Source organism: Bos indicus, chromosome 15 (genome assembly GCF_029378745.1).
Source record: "Bos indicus isolate NIAB-ARS_2022 breed Sahiwal x Tharparkar chromosome 15, NIAB-ARS_B.indTharparkar_mat_pri_1.0, whole genome shotgun sequence".
Classification (NCBI taxonomy): domain Eukaryota; kingdom Metazoa; phylum Chordata; class Mammalia; order Artiodactyla; family Bovidae; genus Bos; species Bos indicus.
This window is the reverse complement of record NC_091774.1, coordinates 62,832,396-62,856,763: the sequence shown is the minus strand read 5'-3', so window position 1 is coordinate 62,856,763 and position 24,368 is coordinate 62,832,396. Positions and strand designations below refer to the sequence as shown.

At 38.8% G+C, this 24,368-nt stretch overlaps 1 protein-coding gene across 3 annotated transcripts in view; it reads right to left on the bottom strand.

Moving 5' to 3' along the window:
• ELP4 (elongator acetyltransferase complex subunit 4) overlaps nucleotides 1-24,368 on the bottom strand; it is a 257,422-nt gene that overhangs the window by 179,170 nt on the left and 53,884 nt on the right. For all 3 annotated transcript variants that reach the window (XM_070767618.1, XM_070767620.1, XM_019974939.2), the window contains exon 4: nucleotides 12,903-13,031. In XM_070767618.1, coding sequence (XP_070623719.1) covers nucleotides 12,903-13,031 — 129 coding nt within the window. The remainder of the gene's footprint in view (nucleotides 1-12,902; nucleotides 13,032-24,368) is intronic.

The following is a 24,368-nucleotide window of genomic DNA, read 5'->3' as shown; positions in this document are numbered from 1 at the left end:
TTAGAACTAATACCCAAAAAAGATGTCCTTTTCATTATAGGGGACTCGAATGCAAAAGTAGGAAGTCAAGAAACATCTGGAGTAACAGGCAAATTTGGCCTTGGAATACGGAATGAAGCAGGGCAAAGACTAATAGAATTTTGCCAAGAAAATGCACTGGTCATAACAAACACCCTCTTCCAACAACACAAGAGAAGACTCTATACAGGGACATCACCAGATGGTCAACACAGAAATCAGATTGATTATATTCTTTGCAGCCAAAGATGGAGAAGCTCTATACAGTCAGCATAAACAAGACCAGGAGCTGACTGTGGCTCAGACCATGAGCCAAATTCAGACTTAAATTGAAGAAAGTAGGGAAAACTACTAGACCATTCAGGTATGACCTAAATCAAATCCCTTATGATTATACAGTGGAAGTGAGAAATAGATTTAAGGGCCTAGATCTGATAGATAGAGTGCCTGATGAACTATGGAATAAGGTTCGTGACACTGTACAGGAGACAGGGATCAAGACCATCCCCATGGAAAAGAAATGCAAAAAAGCAAAATGGCTGTCTGGGAGGCCTTACAAATAGCTGTGAAAAGAAGAGAAGCGAAAAGCAAAGGAGAAAAGGAAAGATAGAAACATCTGAATGCAGAGTTCCAAAGAATAGCAAGAAGAGATAATAAGAAAGCCTTCTATGGCGATCAATGCAAAGAAACAGAGGAAAACAACAGAATGGGAAAGACTAGGGATTTCTTCAAGAAAATCAGAGATACCAAAGGAACATTTCATGCAAAGATGAGCTCGATAAAGGACAGAAATGGTATGGACCTAACAGAAGCAGAAGATATTAAGAAGAGATGGCAAGAATACACAGAAGAACTGTACAAAAAAGATCTTCACGACCCAGATAATCACGATGGTGTGATCACTGACCTAGAGCCAGACATCCTGGAATGTGAAGTCAAGTGGGCCTTAAAAAGCATCACTATGAACAAAGCTAGTGGAGGTGATGGAATTCCAGTGGAGCTATTCCAAATCCTGAAAGATGATGCTGTGAAAGTGCTGCACTCAATATGCCAGCACATTTGGAAAACTCAGCAGTGGCCACAGGACTGGAAAAGGTCAGTTTTCATTCCAATCCCAAAGAAAGGCAGTGCCAAAGAATGCTCAAACTACCGTACAATTGCACTCATCTCACACGCTAGTAAAGTAATGCTCAAAATTCTCCAAGCCAGGCTTCAGCAATATGTGAACCGTGAACTTCCAGATGTTCAAGCTGGTTTTAGAAAAGGCAGAGGGACCAGAGATCAAATTGCCAACATCCGCTGGATCATGGAAAAAGCAAGAGAGTTCAAGAAAAACATCTATTTCTGCTTTAGTGACTATGCCAAAGCCTTTGACTGTGTGGATCACAATACACTGTGGAAAATTCTTCAAGAGATGGGAATACCAGACCACCTGATCTGCCTCTTTAGAAATTTGTATGCAGGTCAGGAAGCAACAGTTAGAACTGGACATGGAACAACAGACTGGTTCCAAATAGGAAAAGGAGTACGTCAAGGCTGTATATTGTCACCCTGCTTATTTAACTTCTATGCAGAGTACATCATGAGAAATGCTGGACTGGAAGAAACACAAGCTGGAATCAAGATTGCCGGGAGAAATATCAATCACCTCAGCTATGCAGATGACACCACCCTTATGGCAGAAAGTGAAGAGGAACTCAAAAGCCTCTTGATGAAAGTGAAAGTGGAGAGTGAAAAAGTTGGCTTAAAGCTCAACATTCAGAAAACGAAGATCATGGCATCCGGTCCCACCACTTCATGGAAAATAGATGGGGAAACAGTGGAAACAGTGTCAGACTTTATTTTGGGGGGCTCCAAAATCACTGCAGATGGTGACTGCAGCCATGAAATTAAAAGACGCTTACTCCTTGGAAGGAAAGTTATGACCAACCTAGATAGCATATTCAAAAGCAGAGACATTACTTTGCCAACAAAGGTCCATCTAGTCAAGGCTATGGTTTTTCCTGTGGTCATGTATGGATGTGAGAGTTGGACTGTGAAGAAGGCTGAGCGCCGAAGAATTGATGCTTTTGAACTGTGGTGTTGGAGAAGACTCCTGAGAGTCCCTTGGAGTGAAAGGAGATCCAACCAGTCCATTCTGAAGGAGGTCAGCCCTGGGATTTCTTTGGAAGGAATGATGCTAAAGCTGAAACTCCAGTACTTTGGCCACCTCATGCAAAGAGTTGACTCATTGGAAAAGACTCTGATGCTGGGAGGGATTGAGGGCAGGAGGAGAAGGGGACGACAGAGGATGAGATGGCTGGATGGCAATACTGACTCGATGGATGTGAGTCTCAGTGAACTCTGGGAGTTGGTGATGGACAGGGAGGCCTGGCGTGCTGCGATTCACGTGGTCGCAAAGAGTCGGACACGACTGAGAGACTGATATGATTTTTATTCTTTTTTGCATTCCCTAAATGGGAATAGGACTATATTCTTAGAACTGAGTGATAATTTATATTAAAAGGCATCTCTGAAAATCGACAGAATGCCTTTCTGTTACATTTTGTTTTGGATTACTTGATTAAACTTTACTCATAGCAGTATTAACTCTATTTTTTCTCAAGTAAAATACAGAAAATCGGGGTTTTACTGTTGTTTTTATACTGATAATGGCAAGATAAGGTCTGGATTTATAAAATAGATAATGACAAGTGATCATCAAAGTTTATCAGTCTTGGTAAATGATGTACAAAATTTCTGTGAAAGGCAAATATACAGGCTAGTGACATTTCAAAGAAAAGCGAAGTCAGAAGATGACTCTATTTTTCTAAACTTGATAGAACTTGCTTATAAATACTAGTAAACGAAAGCTTGTCCACTAGGTGTAAATTCAAAATAAGCTGCTACTTGGTGTGTATTCATTAATGCAACTTAACTCACTTTAACATTTAATTTACACACCAAATAATTCATTCACTCATGTATTCAACAAACAACTACTGAGCACCTACTACAGACCAGGAAAACAAAACAGTCAAAGTCTTTTTCTCCCACTGACTCACACTCTAGTCAGAGGAGATAGATGATATGCTATATGCTAAGTGGTGATAAGTTCTCTGAAGAAAAATATGGTGGTGAAAGGGTATGAGAGAGTGGTTTTATTTTATATAGAGTGACAAAGGAAGACATTCCCAATAGAGTGATATTTTAGTGGAGTCTTGAAGAAAATGGGAAAGTAAATCATCTGGAGAAAACCACTGTAAAATCATAAATCTAAAACACTCAAGCTCTAAGCCTTGAAAACTTAGGTTTACATGTAAATGTGTAACATCGCAGAAGTTTACTCCCATAGCAACAACTTCAAGCACACAATACTCTAAAAGGAAAAAACAGAATAAGCAGTATTACTCATATATAAAAGGGGGTAGGAAGAGTGTCTGCAATTACAATACAGAAAGAAACCAAAATTATAAAGAAATAAAGAATTTTCTCCCCAACTGAAACAGATTTCACAACAAGCAGTAAGAAAAATCTTAGTTTCAATTACTCGTATCTTCACTGACAACTTCACTTCAAGAGACCATGAAAAGACCAAAACCAAGATAAGAGTTTAAAAAAAAAGGAAATGGAAGATACAAGTATTTTATATAAAGTAAAACTGAATTGGTATACTACCTTTACACAAAAACCAAATTCAACTTGGAGTTTATGTTCTTAATGTCTTTCAGAACACACCAGAAGAAAAATTAGAAATACGGTTACTTTTTACAAAAGTCATCCTTAAGCCCAGTTACTTAAATGAATCTGTCAGATTACAGATTACATGAAGTTTTTGCCATTAGGGTTCTCAAGTGTAAATCCTACATTGTTTTAATCCTTATAAATTAATTCACATTTTCCAAGCAGAGCAACTACATTTACTCTGGCCTCTTATACCCAGTTCTCATTCACATTCTAAGCTATCTCTGCAACAATTTCTGACTGCTGAGCTTCCTTTCACTTTTTAATACAAATGTATGATTTTCTACCATACACATTTACCACAGTTTATTTAACTAGTTGCTTGCTGCTGCTAAGTCGCTTCAGTCGTGTCTGACTCTGTGTGATCCCATAGATGGCAGCCTACCAGGCTCCCCCGTCCCTGGGATTCTCCAGGCAAGAACACTAGAGTGGTTGCCATTTCCTTCTCCAATGCAGGAAAGTGAAAAGTGAAAGTGAAGTCGCTCAGTCGTGTCCGACTCTTCGAAACCCCATGGACTGCAGCCCACCAGGCTCCTCCGTCCTTGGGATTTTCCAGGCAAGAGTACTGGAGTGGGATGCCATTTCCTTCTCCAATGCATGAAAGTGAAAAGTGAAAGTGAAGTCGCTCAGTCGTGTCCGACTCTTATGACCCCATGGACTGCAGCCCACCAGGCTTCTCTGTCCATGGGATTTTCCAGGCAAGAGTACTGGAGTGGGGTGCCATTGCCTTTTCCAACTAGTTGCTTACTTATGGACATTTAGACTATTTCTAATTTTTTGGTATAAAAAAACATGCCTCATATACAGGTTTGAGGTAAAATTCATATTTTACACCTGAGTAAATATATTAATGATGTAAATTTCCAATAAAAAAGTCAAACGGTACAAGCTTTTGTAATTTTGAAGGATAATGACAAATTACCTTCCACGGAAGCTATTTACATTTCTACCAGCAAAGCATGAGAGTACTAGTTTCTTCCTGTCTTTGCTAATTTAATGTCTTACCAAACGTTTTAGATTATTGACAATCTAGTAAGAGAAAAATGGCAGGGTTTAATTTGCATTAATTTTAATTTAGCTTTAATTTGCATTTCTTTTATTATAACTGAAATTTGGCATTTGTTCTTATGTTTAAGAGCCACCTATATTACTTTACAATTTTTTCTGTTCTTAAAAGTTGAGATGGTAGACTATTTCTTATTCTATTTTATGAGCTCCAAGTATTCCCTCTCCAATTTGTAGTTTGCTCAGTCACTTAAATCACACTTAAAAATGATACTATTCAAACACCATTCCCATCTGAATTAGAACAATTAACCACTGCTTAATATATACCCATTACAACACATTTTATACTTGGTATACAGTTGATGCTTAAACAGTATTTTCTGATTGAATGAATAAACAGCATTAATACAGGTGCTAGAGATACAAGAGAAAATAAAACAAGCTCCCTGCCTTATACAGAATTCTTTCTGGTGGAGAAAAGAATTATACTACCAACTAATTAAAAACAATGTATAAAAGTACTTTAAAATACATGTGGTATTATGGAAACAAATATAAGAAATTAGGTAATTACATATTATATACACTTGGAGAATGATGAGTTGGTGAAAAAGTGAAAAGCATCACCAGCAGATATACAAGCAATTCACACAGAGCAGTTCTCATAGCACGGGTGAATATAGTGTTTTATGCACACACAGGACACAGACCAAAAAGGTAGGCTTGGATTAGGCGGTATAAATCTTGAATACAATCTTGAGAAGTTTATATTTTCATAATGTGGACTTATAATGGATTTTCCCTCATAATTCAAATTCTCATTAACTGGTAGGAAGCACACAGACACTCCACAGAGAATTCTAAGGCTGTGTCTGAGGTTGGCAGGAAGGTAATGTGATTGACAGTATGCCATGCATTTATTTTTGTTTTCTAAATGTGTGAGCCCATTTATTTCTATATTATTTATTTATTTGGTCGTGCTGGGTCTTTGTTTGGTGTGAGGGCTTTCTCTAGCTGTGGTGCAAGGGCTTCTTGAGGCTGTAGCTTCTCTTGTTGTAGAGCATGGGCTTCAGTAGCTGTGGCTTGCATGGGCTCAGTAATTTTTACGAAATATCATCCCATTTACAATAACATCAAAAACAATAAAATACTTAGAAGTAAATTTAACCAAGGAGGTGAAAGATCTCTATTATGAAAACTATAAGGCATTGATGAAAGAAACTGAAGAAGACACAAATAAATGGAAAGGTATTCCATGTTCATGGATTGTGGAATTAATATTGTTAAAAAACATTAATACTACCAGAAGTCATTTATAGCAGTGGTCTCTAACATTTTTGGCACCAATGACCAGGTTTGTGGAAGACAATTTTTCCACAGACTGGGGCAGGTGAGGGAGGGATAATTTTGGGTTATTCAAGCATATTACATTTATTGTGCATTTTATTTTTAATCTAATGTCACCCCTGATATGACAGGCAGTACCAGCAGGCTGTGGCCTGGAGGTTGAGGACCCTTGATTCATAGATTCAGTACAATCCTTATCAAGATTCTAATGGCAATTTTTATAGAAGTAGAAAAAACACTAAAGACTGTCAAAAGCCACAGAAATTTTGAGAAAGAAGAACAAAGCAGGATGCAACACACTTCTTGATTTCAAGCAAGCTATATTAATCAGAACAGTATGATATTGACATAAAAACAAATAGAACACTGGAACACACTTGAAAGCCCAGAAATAAACCCAAGCATACATGGTCAACTAATGTTTGACAAGGTAGCCAAGAAGACTCAAAAAAGAAAACACCTTTTGTTCAATAAATGGTATTGGGATAACTGGAAATTGAAATGTAAAAGAATGAAAGTGAACCCCTATATTACTCCACTCACAAAAATTAACTTGAAACACAATAAAGACTTACATGTAAGACCTGCAATCATGAAACTCCTAAAAGAAAACATAAGAATAAAACTCCTTGACATGGATCTTGGTAACATATATGGATTTGATACCTAAAGCATATGCAACAAACTAAAAAATAAACAAGTTGACTACATCAAACTAAAAAGTTTCTTTACAGCCAAAGAAAAAATCAACAAAGTGAAAAAATAATCTATGGACTGGGAAAAAGTTTTTGTAAGCCATGTATCTGTTAGGGGTTAATATCCAAAATGTATTTAAAAACTCATATAACTCAATAGTAAAGAAAAAAAAACAATTAAAAAATGGAGAAAGGATCTGAATAGACATTTTTCCAAAGATGATACTAAAAAGGCCAACAGGTACATGAGAATATGCTCCACAACACTAGTCATTACAGAAATGCAAGCTAAAAGCGCAAGGTTAAGTTGCTAAGATAATTCACGCCTGTTAGAACAGCCATCATGGGAAAGGTAAAGAGATAACAAATGCTGGCATGGATGTCCTGTGTTAGTGGGACTGTAAACTGGTGCAGTGGAACTACCATAGGATCCAGTAATTAAACTTCTGGGAATATATTTAGAGGAAATGAAAACACTAACTCAAAAAGGTATCTGCAACCCCAAGTTCATAGCAGCTTTATTTACAATAGTTAAGAAATGGAAACAACCTAAGTGTCAATTGATGGATAAATGAATAAAGAAGTTGTGATATATATATTGGAATGTTGTTTAGTCTTTAAAAAATGAGAAAATCCTGTCATTTGCAACAACTAGGATGGAACTTAGTGGCATTATGCTGAGCGAAATAGGTCAGACAGAAAAGGGCAAATGCTGTAAAATCTCACACGTGGAATCTAAAAGCAAATAAAATAGAAACTAACTTACGGAAAAAAGATTAGACGTTGGGTACCAAAGGTAGAGGGTAGTGGGAGGGGGAATTGGAGGAAGGTGGTTGAAAAGTAAATAAATGAAATAAGTACTATGGATATTTGTAAAGCCTCCTCAGATAACCATTTTGCCTTCAGTTCAGTTCATTTGCTCAGTCCTGTCTGACTCTTTGCAACCTCATGGACTGCAGCACGTCAAGCTTCCCTGTCCATCAGCAACTCTTGGAGCTTACTCAAATTCATGTCCATCCAGTTGGTGATGCCACCCAACCATCTCATCCTCTTTCATCCCCTTCTCCTCCCACCTTCAATCTCTCCCAGAATCAGGGTCTTTTCAATTTAGTCAGTTCTATGCATCAGGAGGCCAAATCATTGGAGCTTCAGTTTCAGCATCAGTCCTTCCAAATGAATATTCAGGACTGATCTCCTTTAGGATGGACTGGTTGGACCTCCTTGCAGTCCAAGGGACTCTCAAGAGTCTTCTCCAACAACACAGTTCAAAAGCATCAATTCTTTGGCGCTCAGTTTTCTTTATAGTCCAACTCTCACATCCATACATGACTACTGGAAAAAATATAGCTTTGACTAGATGGACCTCTGTTGGCAAAGTGATGTCTCTGCTTTTTAATATGCTGTCAAAGTTGGTTATAACTTTTCTTCCAAGGAGCAAGTGCCTTTTAATTTCGTGGCTGCAGTCACCATCTGCAGTGATTTTGGAGCCCAAGAAAATAAAGTCTGTCACTGTTTCCCCATCTATTTGCCATGAAGTAATGGGACCAGATGCTATGATCTTAGTTTTCTGAATGCTGAGTTTTAAGCCAACTTTTTCACTTTCCTCTTTCACTTTCATCAAGAGGCTCTTTAGTTCTTCCCTGCTTTCTGCCATAAGTGTGGTGTCATCTGCATATCTGAGGTTATTGATATTTCTCCCGGCAATCTTGATTCCAGCTTGTGCTTCATCCAGTCCAGCATTTCTCATGATGTACTCTGCATATAAATTAAATAAGCAAGGTGACAATATACAGCCTTGACGTACTCCTTTCCCAATTTGGAATCAGTCTGTTGTTCCATGTCCAGTTCTAACTGTTGCTTCTTTACCTGCATACAGATTTCCCAGGAGGCAGGTCAGGTGATCTGGTATTCCCATCTCTTGAAGAATTTTCCACAGTTTATTGTGATCCACATAGTCAAAGGCTTTGGCGTAGTCAATAAAGCAGAAGTAGATGTTTTTCTGGAATTCTCTTGATTTTTCAATGATCCAATGGATGTTGGCAATTTGATCTCTGGTTTCTTTGCCTTTTCTAAAACCAGCTTGAACATCTGGAAGTTCACAGTTCATGTACTGATGAAGCCTGGCTTGGAGAATTTTGAGCATTACTTGGCTAGAGTGTGAGATGAGTGCAATTGTGCGGTAGTGTGAACATTCTTTGGCATTGCCCTTCTTCGGGATTGGAATGAAAACTGTTCTGTGGCGACTGCTGAGGTTTCCAAATTTGCTGGCATATTGAGTGTAGCACTTTCACAACATCATCTTTTAGGATTTGAAATAGCTCAACTGGAATTTCATCACCTCCACTAGCTTTGTTCGTAGAGATGATTCCTAAGGCCTACTTATCTTCACATTCCAGGATGTCTGGCTCTAGGTGAGTGATCACACCATCGTGGTTATCTTGGTCATGAAGATCTTTTTTGTATAGTTCTTCTGTGTATTCTTGCCACCTCTTCTTAATATCTTCTGCTTCTGTTAGGTCCATACCATTTCTGCCTTCTTTTTCTTTGGGATGGTTTTGATCACCTCCACCTGTATAGTGTTATGGACCTCTGTTAAGAGTTCTTCAGGCACATTGTTAAGTAGATCTAGTCCCTTGAATCTATTTGTTACCTCTACTGTGAATTCATATGGGATATGATTTAAGTCATACCTGGCTGGCCTAGTCTTTTTTCCCAGTTTTCTTTAGTTAAGCTGAATTTTGCTGATGATCTGAGCCACAGTCAGTTCCAGGTCTTGTTTTTGCTGACTGTATACAGTTTCTCCATCTTTGGCTACAAAAAATTTAATCAATTTGATTTTGGTATTGACCATTTGGTGATGTACATGTGTAAAGTTCTCTCTCGTCTTGTTGAAAAAGGGTATTTGCCATGACTAGTGCATTTTCTTGGCAGAATTCAGTTGGTCTTTGCCCTGCTTCATTTTTTTCTCCAAGGCTGAACTTGCCCATTACTCCAGGACTCCAGGTATATCTTGACTTCCTACTTTTGCATTCCTATCCCCAAAGATGAATAGAACACTGTTTTTAGGTGTTAGTTCTAGGAGGTCTTTTAGGTCTTCATAGAACTGGTCAACTTCAGCTTCTTCAGCACCGGTGGTAGGGGCATAGACCTGGATTACTGTGATGTTGAATGGCTTGCCTTCGGAATGAACTAAGATCATTCTGTCATTTTTGAGGTTGCACCCAAGTACTGTATTTCAGACTCTTTTGTTGATTATGAGGGCTACTCTGTCTTCTATGGGATTCTTGCCCACAGTAGTATATATAATGGTCATCTGAATTAAATTTGTCAATTCCTGTCCATTTTAGTTCACTGATTCCTAGGATGTCGATGTTTATTCTTACTATCTCCTGCTTGACCACATCCAATTTTCCTTGATTCATGGACCTAACATTCCAGGTTCCCATACAATACTGTTCCTTGCAGCATCAGATTTTACTTTTGTCGCCAGACACATCCACAACTGAGCATCGTATCTGCTTTGGCTCAGCCACTTCATTCATTCTGGGGCTTTTGGTAATTCTCCTCTGTTCTTCCCCAGTAGCATATTGGACACCTTAAGACCTAGGGGACTCATCTTTTGGTGTAATATATTTTTGCCATTTTATACAGTTCATGAGGTTCTCACGACAAGTATACTAGGATAGTTTGCCATTCCTTCCTCTAGTAGAACGTTTTGTCAGAACTCTCTGCTATAACCTGTCCATCTGGGATGGCCCTGCACTGCATGGCTCATAGCTTCACCGAGTTACACAAGGCTTTACGAACAGTGGAAGAACAAAGAGACACGAAAAGCAAGGGAGAGAGGGAAAGGTACATCCAATTAAACACAGAGTTTCAAAGAATAACTTGGAGAAAAAAGAATGCCTTCTTTAATGAACAGTACTTAATAATAGAATAAAACAACTAAAGGGAAAGACTAGAGATCTCTTCAGGAAAATTGGAAACATCAATGAAGCATTCTGACCAAAGATGGGCACAATAAAGGAAAAAATTGTAAAGATCTAGTAGATGCTGAAGAGACCAAGAAGAGATGGAAAGAATACAGAGAAGAACTGTATATAAAAGATCTTAATGAACTGGATTACTACGATTGTATGGTTGGTCACCCAGAGCCAGACATTTTGGAGTGGGAAGTCAAGTGGGCCTCAAGAGCACTGTTGCTAATAAATCCAGTGGATGCAATGAAATTACAGCAGAACTATCCAAATCCTTAAAGGAGGATACCGTCAAAGTTTTGTATTCATTATGTCATCAAATCTGGAAGACCCAGCAGTGGCCACAGGACTGAAAAGGTCAATCCTCAGCCCAACTCCCAAGAATAGTAGTACCAAAGAATGTGATAACCATTGGACAACTGCACTCATCTCCCATTCTAGTAAGGTCATGTTTAAAATCTTGCATGCTAGGCTTCAGTATTATGTGAACCAAGAACTTCCAGATGTCCAAGGTGGTTACAGAAAAGAAAAAGGAACTAGAGATCAAATTGCCAACATTCCCTGGATTATACAGAAAACAAGGGAATTTCAGAAAAACATCTATCTCTGTTTCATCAACTGTGCTAAAGCCTTTGACTGTGTGGATCATGATAAACTGTGGAAAGTTCTTAGAGAGATGGGAATACCAGACCATCTTACCTGTCTTCTGAGAAACATGTATGCGGGTCAAGAAGCAACAGTTAGAAATGTGTATGGGAAAACTGATTGGTTCAAGGTTGAGAAAGGAGTACAACAGGGCTGTCTGCTGTCACCCTGTTTGTTTAACCTATATGCTGAGCATATCATGAGAAATGCCAGGATTGCTGAGTTAAAAGCCAGAATCAAGAGAGGCAGGAGAAACATCAACAATCTCAGATATGCGGATGACACCACTCTAATGACAGAAAGCGAAAAGATACTAAAGAGCCTCTTGATGAGGGTGAAGGAGGACAGGGAAAGAGCTGGCTTAAGACGAAATATTAAAAAAACTAAGAACTCAGATGGTGGCATCCAGCTCCATTATTGCATGACAAACAGAAGGGGAAAATGTGGAAATAGTGACAGATATCCTCTTCTCAGTCTCCAAAATCACTGCGGACGGTGACTGCAGCCATCAAATCAGGAGACGATTACTTTCTTGGCAGGAAAGCAATGACAAACCTAGACAATGTATGGAAAAGCAGAGACATTTCTCTGCTGACAAAGGTCCGTATAGTTAAGGCTAAGGTCTTCCCAGTGGTCACATGGGGTTGTGAGAGCTGGACTATAAAGAAGGCAGAACACAAAGAGTTGATGCCTTCAAACTGCGGTGCTGGAGAAGACTTCTAGGGAGAAGACTCTCCCTAGACAGCAAGGAGATCAAACCAGTCAATCTTAAGGGAGATCAACCCTAAATATTCACTGGAAGGACTGATGCTGGAGCTGAAGCTCCAGTATTTTGATCATCTGATGCGAACAGATGACTCATTGGAAAAGTCCCTGAGGCTGGGAAAGATTGAGGGCAGAAGGAGAAGAGATCGTCAGAGGATGAGATGGTTGGATGGCATCATTGATGCAATGAACATGAACTTGGGCAAACTCCGGGAGATGGTGACGGACAGGGAGGCCTGGTGTGCTGCAGTCCATGTGGTTGCAAGGAGTCAGACATGACTGGGTAACTGAACAATAATTATTACAGATATAATGTACATAATGATGACTGTAGCTAAAACTGTTGAATAATATATAGGAAAGCTAAGAGAGTCAATCCTAGCATTCTCATTACAAGGAGAAATATTTTTTCCTTTTTCTTTTCATTTTATCCATATGGGATGATGGATGTTAACTGAACCTACTATAGCAATCATTTCACAACTTATGTAAGTCAAACCATCATGCTGTAAACATTAACGTTATAAAGTAACATATGTCAATTATTTCACAATAAAATTTGGAAAAAAAAAGTCATCTAGATAAGATACTCTACAAATAAGTAATTATTTAAATAAACAAATAAACATTGTATTGCATTTAAAGAGTAACAAGTATATCACAAGAGAGTCTATAAAATGAAAACAAATATATTTGCCAGTTTTGGAGAGAGTTATTGACTTGCCTCCATCTTGGGTAATAACTGGTAACGCCAAGCTATTTTCATCTTAATGTCAGGTTCCATTTTATGACTGCATACATCTTCATCACATTCTTTTTTATAGCTATCATCAATTAATGGTGCAGGAAGTTTCTAAGAAAACAGAATGACACATTATTAAGCATCTGTGGTTAAAAAAAAAGTGAAAATTTTCTTAAATCATAATATTACTACTTTCCAATGTATTAAAAATTGACACTTTAAAATTGACTCAAGCATGATATCATGACAATATCGATATTTCTACAGTAGAGAATTACACAGTATTAAATGTGAAATTTAACTTTTTACTAATGAACTAGAATTTGAAAAAAAATTCAAATTTTTATACTAGCAAAAATCAAATGCTGTTGCTAGACACTACGATCATCAAGAAAATCTTATACTCTTAAAGTTTAGAATTAGCACTTTTATGTTGTATGTAATTATTGTTAGGTTTGCCACAAGGTACAAATACAGCATGTGTGTAATCTGTCTACTGGTTTGTAATTCTAGAATTTAAAAAACCCATTCACCAAAATAATGGATGAAGTAACAACTAACAATAAAGACATTTATTTTGCCCATATCAAACATTAGTTTTGCACCTGCAAGCCTATGACTCTAACTTTAACAATGAAAATAGAATTTAAAATCTGATTAAATGAAGAGACAAAGAATTCCCATTTTCCTTACTTAGAAGCTGACCTACAAAATGACCTACTGAGCGGCTACAAGAAAACATACGAAAACATTGTTTTGTGAAGAGTACACACGCTTTTTGGAGAAGGAAAACACAAGCAGTACTTTTGTTTTTTATCAGCTATAATCATAAAGTGAAGCATTTGGATTAGTAAACATAATCTTGTATGTCTTCATAAATTAGTGTAAGCTGCAATTTATACCTTTCAGGATTAAATTTACTTATACTTGTGACTCTGAGTGAACTCCGGGAGTTGGTGAAGGACAGGGAGACCTGGAGTGCTGTGATTCATGGGGTCGCAAAGAGTCGGACACGACTGAGCGACTGATCTGATCTGATCTGATGCTTAAAATTGTGTCAACTAAAAATTATAGTAACCATCAGATATTTTAGAGTAATCTCCTAAAAGATCTTACAGTGGATTCACTCTATAATATATGCTAGTATTAGACACTGCTGCTGCTGCTGCTAAGTCGCTTCAGTCGTGTCCGACTCTGTGCGACCCCATAGATGGCAGCCCACCAGGCTCCCTCATCCCTGGGATTCTCCAGGCAAGAACACTGGAGTGGGTTGCCATTTCCTTCTCCAATGCATGAAAGTGAAAAGTGAAAGTGAAGTCGCTCAGTCGTGTCCAACTCCTAGCGACCCCGTGGACTGCAGCCTACCAGGCTCCTCCGCCCATGGGATTTGCTAGACTAGAGTACTGGAGTGGGTTGCCATTGCCTTCTCCACTAGTTGTATGATTAAAACTCTGAATACATCATACCTAGCAAAGCATTCATTTCTTACAAAACACAAAGTTACATTTTTTCCAATGGAAACAAATATATGTGTATAGTTCAACATAGCATAGAGGTTATAAGTTTGAATTTAGCAACCAGATTGTTCAGATTCAAATCCTGACTTTGCAGTAGAGCTGTATCTGTGGTTACCCTGACCAACTGTAGTACCTCTACATGTCTCCATTCAAAACTGGAAAAATGCAGATAGTAGTATTTACTTCATTGGTTTGTTGTAAGTAATAAATGAGCTAAAATATAAATGCAAAGAATGGTACCTGCCACATGTCAAGCATTCAATAAATGTTTGATTAAGAGAACTGAGTCAAATCACTGTCCTAACTTTAACTCAAAGCCACACATTTTGTATTGTCAATATTAGGTAGCATTTAGTATAAATATTCGGAGAAGGCAATGGCATCCCGGAGAAGGCAATGATACCCCACTCCAGTACTCTTGCCTGGAGAATCCCATGGACAGAGGAGCCTGGTAGGCTGCAGTCCACGGGGTCGCTAGGAGTCAGACAGGACTGAGCGACTTCACTTTCACTTTTCACTTTCATGCACTGGAGAAGGAAATGGCAACCCACTCCAGTGTTCTTGCCTGGAGAATCCCAGGGATGAGGGAGCCTGGTGGGCTGCCGTCTATGGGGTCACACAGAGTCGGACACGACTGAAGCGACTTAGCAGCAGCAGCTGCAGTATAAATATTTGTATTTTTTTCAATCTAAGGAACATTTGTAATAACAGTTATGACAAAGGTCATAACTCAACAACAAAAACATTAAAATATTTTTTTCAAAAGAGACAGTGTGTATTTTTAAAATGTATACCACACTGTCTCTCGTTAGTTAAAATATATCAATCTGGAATAGAAATGTTCTAATATTAAGGTGTATAGTATTAAAGAACTAGACCTAAAATATTAGAGATCTCTTATTAATACGGCTAAGACATGTAAACAAGATGAGAGTATAAAAATAGGTGACCATTTCCTTATGTATCTTATTAAATAGGCATCTACTCCTATGGTGGACATTTCACCATTTCAAAAACTTTTATAAGAGGAAAATTACAATGATTCTAATTTCAGTATTGATAAAATAGATGCTCATTTTCTAAAGAGGAAAATGTTCAAAATAGGTATAGAAAATACACTCTAACTAGTAACATTCATCTAAAGGTTATGTTTTAATATATAAATAATAAATATACATATATTAATATGTGCATATATTAAGTACTTTCAATTGAAATAAAATTCACATAAAACAAAATTTATTATTTTAAGTATTTTAAAGTGCAGTTGAGTGAATTTTAGAATATTAAGAGTTGTGCAACCATTACCACTATTTACTTTCAGAACATTTTCAATCCTCCCAAAAGAAACAGTACACTCATTCAGCAGTCACTACCCATTCCCCCCTCCTCCTAGTCCTCCAAATCGTTAATCTATTTTCTGTCCTATGGATTAGTCTAGTCTAGACAGTTAATTTAAATAGAATTATATAACACATGACCTTTTGGATCTGGTTTATTTCACTTAGTGTGGTGGTTTCAAGGTTCATCCATTTGGCTGTATGTATTTCATTTTGTTTTATTACTGAATAATATTCCACTGATTGGATATATGTCACATTTGTTTATCTATTCATCAGTTAGTAGACATCTGGATTGTTTCTACTTTTTGGCTGTTATGACAAAGCAGCTATGAATATTCATGCCTGAGTTTTAATGTGAACATATATATCCACTTCTCTAGGATGTATACCTAGGAGAGGGTCATAGAGTAAATCTGTTAAACTTTTTCAGGAACTACAAAAATGTTTTCCATAATGGCTGTACCATTTTATATTCTTACCAACAATGTTTGAGGGTTCCAATATTTCCACATCCTAACATTTTTTCTTTCTTTATTGAAAAAATAGCTATCTTAGTAGGTGTGACATAGTATCTCATTGTAGTTTCGATTTACATCTGATGACTAATGATGTTGTTTCTTTTCATGTGTTAGTTTTGGACACTTGTATATCTTCTTTAGAAATATGTCTATATATACTTTGCCCACTGTTTAACTGGGCTCTTTACCTTGTTGAGTTATGACAATTCTTTATTTATTCTAGGTATTAGACCCTTATCGTATATATGATATGTTCTCACATTCTGTGGTTTTGTCTTTTCACTTTCTCACCAGTGTGTTTTGATGCAAAAATATTTTTTAATTTTGATGAAGTCCAGTTTATTGTTTTTTTCTTTTGTTGCTTGTACTTTTGATGTTGTATTTAAGAAACTATTGCCTAACCCAAAGTCATAAAGATTTCCTCCTTTCGTTTTTTCTAAAGTTTTAGATTCAGGATCCGTGGACAAGATGGCGGAGTAGAAGGACGTGCACTCATCTTCTCCTGCAAAAACACCAAGATTGCAACTAGCGGCTGAACAACCATCAACAGGAGAACGTTGAATCACACCAAAAAAAAGATACCCTGCATCTAAGAGCAAAGGAGAAGCCCCACAAGATGGTAGGGGGGGCAAGATCGCTTTTAGAATCAAACCTCAGAACTGCCAGCAATGCTTGGAGGACACAAACAAAACCTTGTGCACACCACGACTGAGGGAAAGCAGCAGTGATCCCCACAAGGGATTAAGTCAGACCTGCCAATGAGTGTCTCCTGCAGAGGCATGGGTCAGCAGTGACCTGACTCAGGGGCAGGAGCTCTGGCTGCAGCAGACCTGGGAGGTGGGGCATGCGGCATGAGTCCGCCTGGAGGAGGTCGCCATTAGCGCCACTATAGAACCGCAAATACATCACCCACAAACTGGAGAACAACTATACCAAAGAAGTTCTCACAATGCTGCCAAAGTTCTAGGGCCCACAACAGATTTTCTGACTTGGGGATTCAGCAAAAGGGCTGAGAACCCCAGGAAAACAGACTCTTGGAGAGCACAACAAAACCTTGTGTGCACCAGGACCTAGGAGAAAGGAGCTGCTGCTGCTGCTAAGTCACTTCGTCATGTTTGACTCTGTGTGACCCCATAGACGGCAGCCCACCAGGCTCCCCTGTCCCTGGGATTCTCCAGGCAAGAACACTGGAGTGGGTTGCCATTTCCTTCTCCAATGCATGAAAGTGAAATTACTATATAACACAGGGAGCTCAGCCTGGTGCTCTGCGATGCTAGAGGTGTGGGATGGGGGAAGGGGAGAGAGCCTCAAGAAGGAGGTATATGTGTATGATTATGGCTAATGCTCGTTGTTGTACACTGAAGCCAATACAACATTGTAAAGCAATTTTCCTCCAATTTAAAAATAAATTAAAAAAAAAAAAAAAAGAAAAGTGAAAGGGAAGTCGCTCAGTCGTGTCCGACTCCTAGCGACCCCATGGACTGCAGCCTACCAGGCTCCTCTGTCCATGGGATTTTCCAGGCAAGAGTACTGAATGGGGTGCTATCGCCTTCTCTGGGAGAAAGGAGCAGTGATGCCATAAGAGACTGAGCCAGACTTGCCTGTGAGTGTCTGGGAGTCTCTGGTGGAGGTGTGTGTCAACAGTGGCCTGCTGCTGGGTCAGGAGCACTGATTACAAAGGTCCTGGGAGCCCAGTGTGTTGGTGTAAGTTCTTTTGAAGGAGGACCCATTACCACTATTACCCCTACCATAGTTTGGCCTTAGGCCAAACTATAGGGAGGGAACACAGCCCCACCCATCAGCAGAAAATTGGATTAAAGATTTACTGAATATAGCTCCACCCACCAGAGCAAGACCCAGTTTTACCCACAGCCTGTCCTTCCCAAGGAAGGACATAAGCTTCTTGTTCTCATCCATCAGCGAGCAGACAGAATGAAAACCACAACCACAGAAAACCAACCAGACTGATTACACAATCACAGCCTTGTCTAACTCAATGAAACTATGAGCTATGCCATGTGGGGACACCCAAGATGGAGGGGTCATGGTGGAGAGTTCTGACAAAACAAGGTTTAATGGAGAAGGGAATGGCAAACCACTTCATTATTCTTGCCTTGAGAACCCCATGAACAGTATGAAAAAGCAAAAAGATATGACACTGAAAAATGAACTCCCCAGGTCAGTAGGTGCTCAATATGCTACTGGAGAAGAGTAGAGAAACAACTACAGAAAGAATGAAGAGACAGAACCAAAGTGAAAACAACCCACAGTTGTGGACATGACTGGTGATGCAAGTAAAACGTGATGCTGTAAAGAACAATACTGCACAGGAACCTAGATTGTTAGGTCTATGAATCAAGGTAAATTGGAAGTGTTCAAACTTCCAATGGAAGTTTGGCAAGAGTGGAGATGGCAAGAGTGAACATCAACATTTTAGGAATCAGTGAACTAAAGTGGACTGGAACGGGTGAATTTAATTCAGATGACCATTACATCTACTACGGTGGGCAAGAATCCCTTAGAACAAATGGAGTAGCCCTAACAGTCAACAAAAGAGTCTAAAATGCAGTACTTGGGTACAGTCTCAAAAATGACAAAATGATCTTCGTTTGTTTCCAAGGCAAATTATTCAATATCACAGTAATTCAAGTCTAAGTCCCAACCATTAATGCTGAAGAAGCTGCAGTTGAACGGTTCCATGAGGGCCTATAAGACCTTCTAGAACTAACACCAAAAATAGATATCCTTTTCATCCCAGAGGACGGGAATCCAAATGTAGGAAGTCAAGAGATATCTTGAGTAACAGGCAAGTTTGGCCTTGGAGTATAAAATGAGGTAGGTCAAAGGCTAACAGAGTTTTGCCAAGAAATGCACTGGTCATAGCAAACACCCTCTTCCAAAAATACAACAAGACAACTCTACACATGGACATCACCAGATGGTCAATACTAAAATCAGATTGATTATATTATTTGGAGCTGAAGATGAAGCTCTATATAGTCAGCAAAAACAAGACCAGGCGCTGACTGTGGCTCAGATCATGAAGCCAATTTGGCTCCTTATCGCCAAATTCAGACTTAAATTGAAGAAAGTGGGGAAAACCACTAGACCATTCAGGTATGACCTAAATCAAATCCCTTACGATTATACAGTGGAAGTTATATATAAATTCAAGGGATTAGATCTGATAGAGTGCCTGAAGAACTATGGACAGAGGTTCATAACATTGTACAGGAGGCAGTGATCAAAACCATTCCCAAGAAAAGTAAAAGCTAAAGGTAAAATGGTTGTCTGAGGAGGCCTTACAAATAGCTGAGAAAAGGAGAGAAGCGAAAGGCAAAGGAGAAAATGAAAGATATATCCATCTGAATGCAGAGTTCCAAAGGATAACAAGGAGAGATATGAAAGCCTTCCTCAGTGATGAATGCAAAGAAATAGAGGAAAACAATAGGATGGGAAAGACTGGAGATCTCTTCAAAAAAATCAGAGATTCCAAGGGATCATTTCACACAGAGACAGGCAAAATAAAGGACAGAAACTGTATGGACCTAAAAGAAGAAGATACTGAGGTGGGAAGAATACACAGAAGAACTATACAAAAAAGATCTTCATAACCCAGATAACCACGATGGTGTGATCACTCACCTAGAGCCAGACATCCTGGAGTTCAAAGTCAAGTTGGCCTTAGGAAGCATCAGTATGAACAAAGCTCAGTTCAGTTCACTTAAGTCACTCAGTCGTGTCCGACTCTTTGCAACCCCATGGACTGCAGCACGCCAGGCTTCCCTGTCCATCACCAACTCCCAGAGCTTACTCAAACTCATGTCCATCGAGTCAGTGATGCCATATAATTCCAGGTGAGCTATTTCAAATCCTAAAAGATGCTGCTGGAAAAGTGCTGCATTGTATATGCCAGCAAATTTGGAAAACACAGCAGTGGCTACAGGACTGGAAAAGGTCAGTTTTCATTCCAATCCCAAAGAAAGGCAAACTACCATGTCAAAGAATGTTCAAACTACCACACAATTGCACTCATCTCACATGCTAGCAAAGTAATGCTCAGAGAAAGCAAAGCTAGAGAATTCCAGAAAAAACATCTACTTCTGCTTCATTTACTACATCAAAGCCTTTGACTATATGGATCACAACAAACTGTGGAAAATTCTTCAAGAGATGAGAATACCAGACCACCTTACCTGCCTGCTATGAAACCTGTATGCAGGTCAAGAAGCAACAGTTAGAACCAGACATGAAACAATAGACTGGTTCAAAATTGGGAAAGGAGTACATCAAGGTTGTATATTGTTACCCTGCTTATTTAACTTATATGCAGAGTACATCATGCAAAATGCCAGGCTGGATGAAGCACAAGCTGGAATCAATATTGCTGGGAGAAATATCAATAATTTCAGATATGGAGATGATACCACCCTTATGGCAGAAAGTGAAGAGGAACTGAAGACCCTCTTGATGAAAGTGAAGAGGAGAGTGAAAAAGCTGGCTTAAAACTCAACATTCAATAAATGAAGATCATGGCAACTGGTCCCATCACCTCATGGCAAATGGGGAAACAATGGAAACAGTGAGAGGCTTTACTTTCCTGGGCTCCAAAATCACTGCAGATGGTCACTGCAACCATGAAATTAAAAGTTGCTTGCTCCTTGGAAGAAAAGACATGACTAACCTAGACAGCATATTAAAAAGCAGAGACATTACTTTGCCAACAAAGGTCCATCTATCAAAGCTATAGTTTTTCCAGTAGTCATGTATGGATGTGAGAGTTGGACTATAAAGAAAGCTGAGTGCCAAAGAATTGATACTTGTGAACTGTGGTATTGGAGAACTCTTGAAAGTCCATTGGACAGCAAGGAGATCAAACCAGTAAATCCTTAAGGAAATCAGTCCTGAGTATTCACTGGAAGGCGTGATGCTGAAGCTCCAGTACTTTGGCCACCTGACTTGAAGAACAGACTTATCGGAAAAGACCCTGATGCTGGGAAAAATTGAAGGCAGGAGAAGGGGACAACAGAGGATGAGATGGTTGGATGGCATCACCAACTCAATGGATATGAGTTTGAGCAAGCTCCATGAGTTGTTCATGGACATGGAAGCCTGATGAGCTGCAATCCACGGGGTCACAAAGAGTCGGACATGACTTAGTGACTGAACTGACTGACTAACCAGCTGAAAGGGTGTGAAATTACCACCCCAGTGCATCTAGGAGCCAGAGGATTGAACTTGAGAGGCGTATTCTTGGGCCTGAAAATCTTTTGAAATTGCTTTGTTAAATTTAGACCTGCTTGGGATACATCAGCCATTCCTTCTTTCTGATTTCTCTCTTGGATTTGAAATGTTTTTCCTATGCCTGTCCCACCACTGTACTATGGAGCCACCTAACTTGCCTGGTTTCACATGTTCAGTCAGCACTGGTTATGGGGTTGGACTAAATGTTTTTTGCATGAGAGAAGGACATGTATTCCTGGCGGGGGGTGGGGGGGGGCAGGCGGAGGGGAGGGCTGGGAAACACAAACATTCAGTCTATAACTGTCTGGCACACAGTAAGCATTCAGTAAATGTTTGAGGGTGTAATAAATGATGGCTAACAAATCTGTTTCCAATCATTCTGCAATTTCTGAACTTAGATTTTTAATGGCCTTCTGGATATTCTACCTGAATGTTCAACTATATGTCAAACTCAAAGTATATAAGAAGTCAGGTTATTGTTTTTCATTCTTCTTTCCTCCCTTTCTGTCAGCTCTTCCTCCTCCTTGCTTTCTCTACAATTTCCTTAGTTAATTCCCTCTCCTGGCTCAGAGCAGCATGTAGCAATAGGGCTCTCAGTTGACTCTTAAGTATCTCAGAAAGAAGATATGATTGTAGCTTGTACCTTCTTTCATACTGTTCTCTTACAAAGTGGACAACGTGTGCTAACCCAGTAAGTCCTGAGCTTCTCTACCTCTGAGTCTTTATTATTGGTGTTTCCTTTGCTTAATGTTGTTGTTTAGGGGTTTTCTTAATCTAGTAATCTGTATATTTGGATATCCAATAAAAACTCATTTGATAGAAAAGAAGAGCATAATTTATAATAGCAGGGAGTATAAGTTAACTCATTAAAATCAAACAATTTCATTAAATTAACAGTAAAATTAAGGGAATTAGTTCAAAACAATATAGAAAGGAAATGCCATGAGTAGGCTGCAAATCCATGAACTTGAAGATAGTAAGGGAAATTATCAACAACAAAGGACAAGGGAAGAAAGTAAGAAGAAGAAGAAGAATTCTGGCAAGCTTTTTCATATGAACTGCTGAGCTGAATCTAAAATTTAATCAGAAGTGCCAAAGACCTATAGTAGCCAAAACAACTTTAAAAAGAAGAAAGTTAGGACTTAAAATACCTAATTTCAAGACATAAAAACAGAAAGATGAAGTCCATTTAAGATAGACGTATGATTCAATGGAACAGAAAAGAAAGTTAGGGAAGAGACTCAGATATTTTTTTTTAACTGATTTTCTACACAGATGCCAAGGCAATTTAATAGAGACAGGATAACAACAAATTCTTAGGAAACAACAGAGGAGAAAATAGTGGTTTTAGGTATTCCAGGAATCAGCAAACTGGTTGGGCCAAATCCAACCAGTCACCTGTTTTTGTAAACAAAGTTTTGTTATAACATAGTCATCCTCCTTTGTTTAGGAACTGTCTGCCTTAGTGATACAACAGCAGAACTGAGTAGTTGTAACAGAGACCATATGGTCTGCAAAGCTAGAAACATTTACTAACTTGTCCTTTAAAGAAAAGTTTGCTGACCTCTGAGTGATTCAAATTTTTCTTAAATAGGACAAAAACATAGCATGAAATATACTGAACTTTAAAAATGTTTTTCAAATGATACTGTTAAGCAAACAAAGAAGCAAGCTATAGATTGGGAGTAGATATTTGCTAAACACTTTGGCTCAGACGGTAAAGCGTCTGCCTGCAATGCAGGAGACCCGGGTTCGATTCCTGGGTCAGGAAGATCGCCTGGAGAAGGAAATGGCGATCCACTCCAGCACTCTTGCCTGGAAAATCCCATGGACGGAGGAGCCTGATAGGCTACAATCCATGGGGTCACAAAGAATCGGACACAACTGAGTGACTTCACTTCACTTATCTGATAAAGAATTTATACCCAGAATATAAAAGAACACACAACTCAATGACAAAAATGCAAATAGTCCAATAACAGGTGGACAAAAGAGTTGAACAGACACTCTACCAAAAGATATAAGGATGGCAAACACAAGAAGACACTCGATATCATTAATGATTGTTATTGCTGTTCAGTCGCTCAGTCGTGTCCGACTCTGTGACCCCGTGGACTGCAGCACGCCAGGTTTGCCTGTCCTTCACTATCTCCCAGAGCTTGCTCAAACTCGTGTCCATTGAGTCGATGATACCATCCAATCATCTCATCCTCTGTCGCCCCTTTCTCCTCATGCCCTCAACCTTTAGTGATTAGGAACATGCAAATTAAAACCACGACGAGTTATCACTATATGTGCACTGGAATTGTTAACATAAAATTTAAAAAATGGTCACACCAACTGTTAAAAAGAAAGCAGGCGGCTGGAATTCTTACACACCACTGATAAATCTAAACTGCACAGCTACTTTAGAGAAGAGTTTGGAAATTCTCTAAAAAGTGAATATTCACTTTCAATATGATCCAGCAATTATCTTCTTAGGTATCTGCCAAAGAGAAATGAAAACATGTCCATACAAAGACATGTACATGGATGGTCACAACTTCATTTAACTGGTAAATGGCTAAAAACGTTAGAGGAACAAACTCTACTGATACATGTAAGAATATGGTTAATCTAAAAATCATTATGTTAAATGAAAGAAGCCACATACAAAACATTATATACCGCATGATTCCACACATGTGAAATTCTAGTCAAAGCAAAATATTAAGATGGTAAGCAGACTAGAGGTTACTAGTGGCCAAGAGATAGACTGCATCAGGTATTTCAGTAACACTGGATTTTAAATGACAAGGAAAAAAATGTTTTCAAAATATGAGGAAA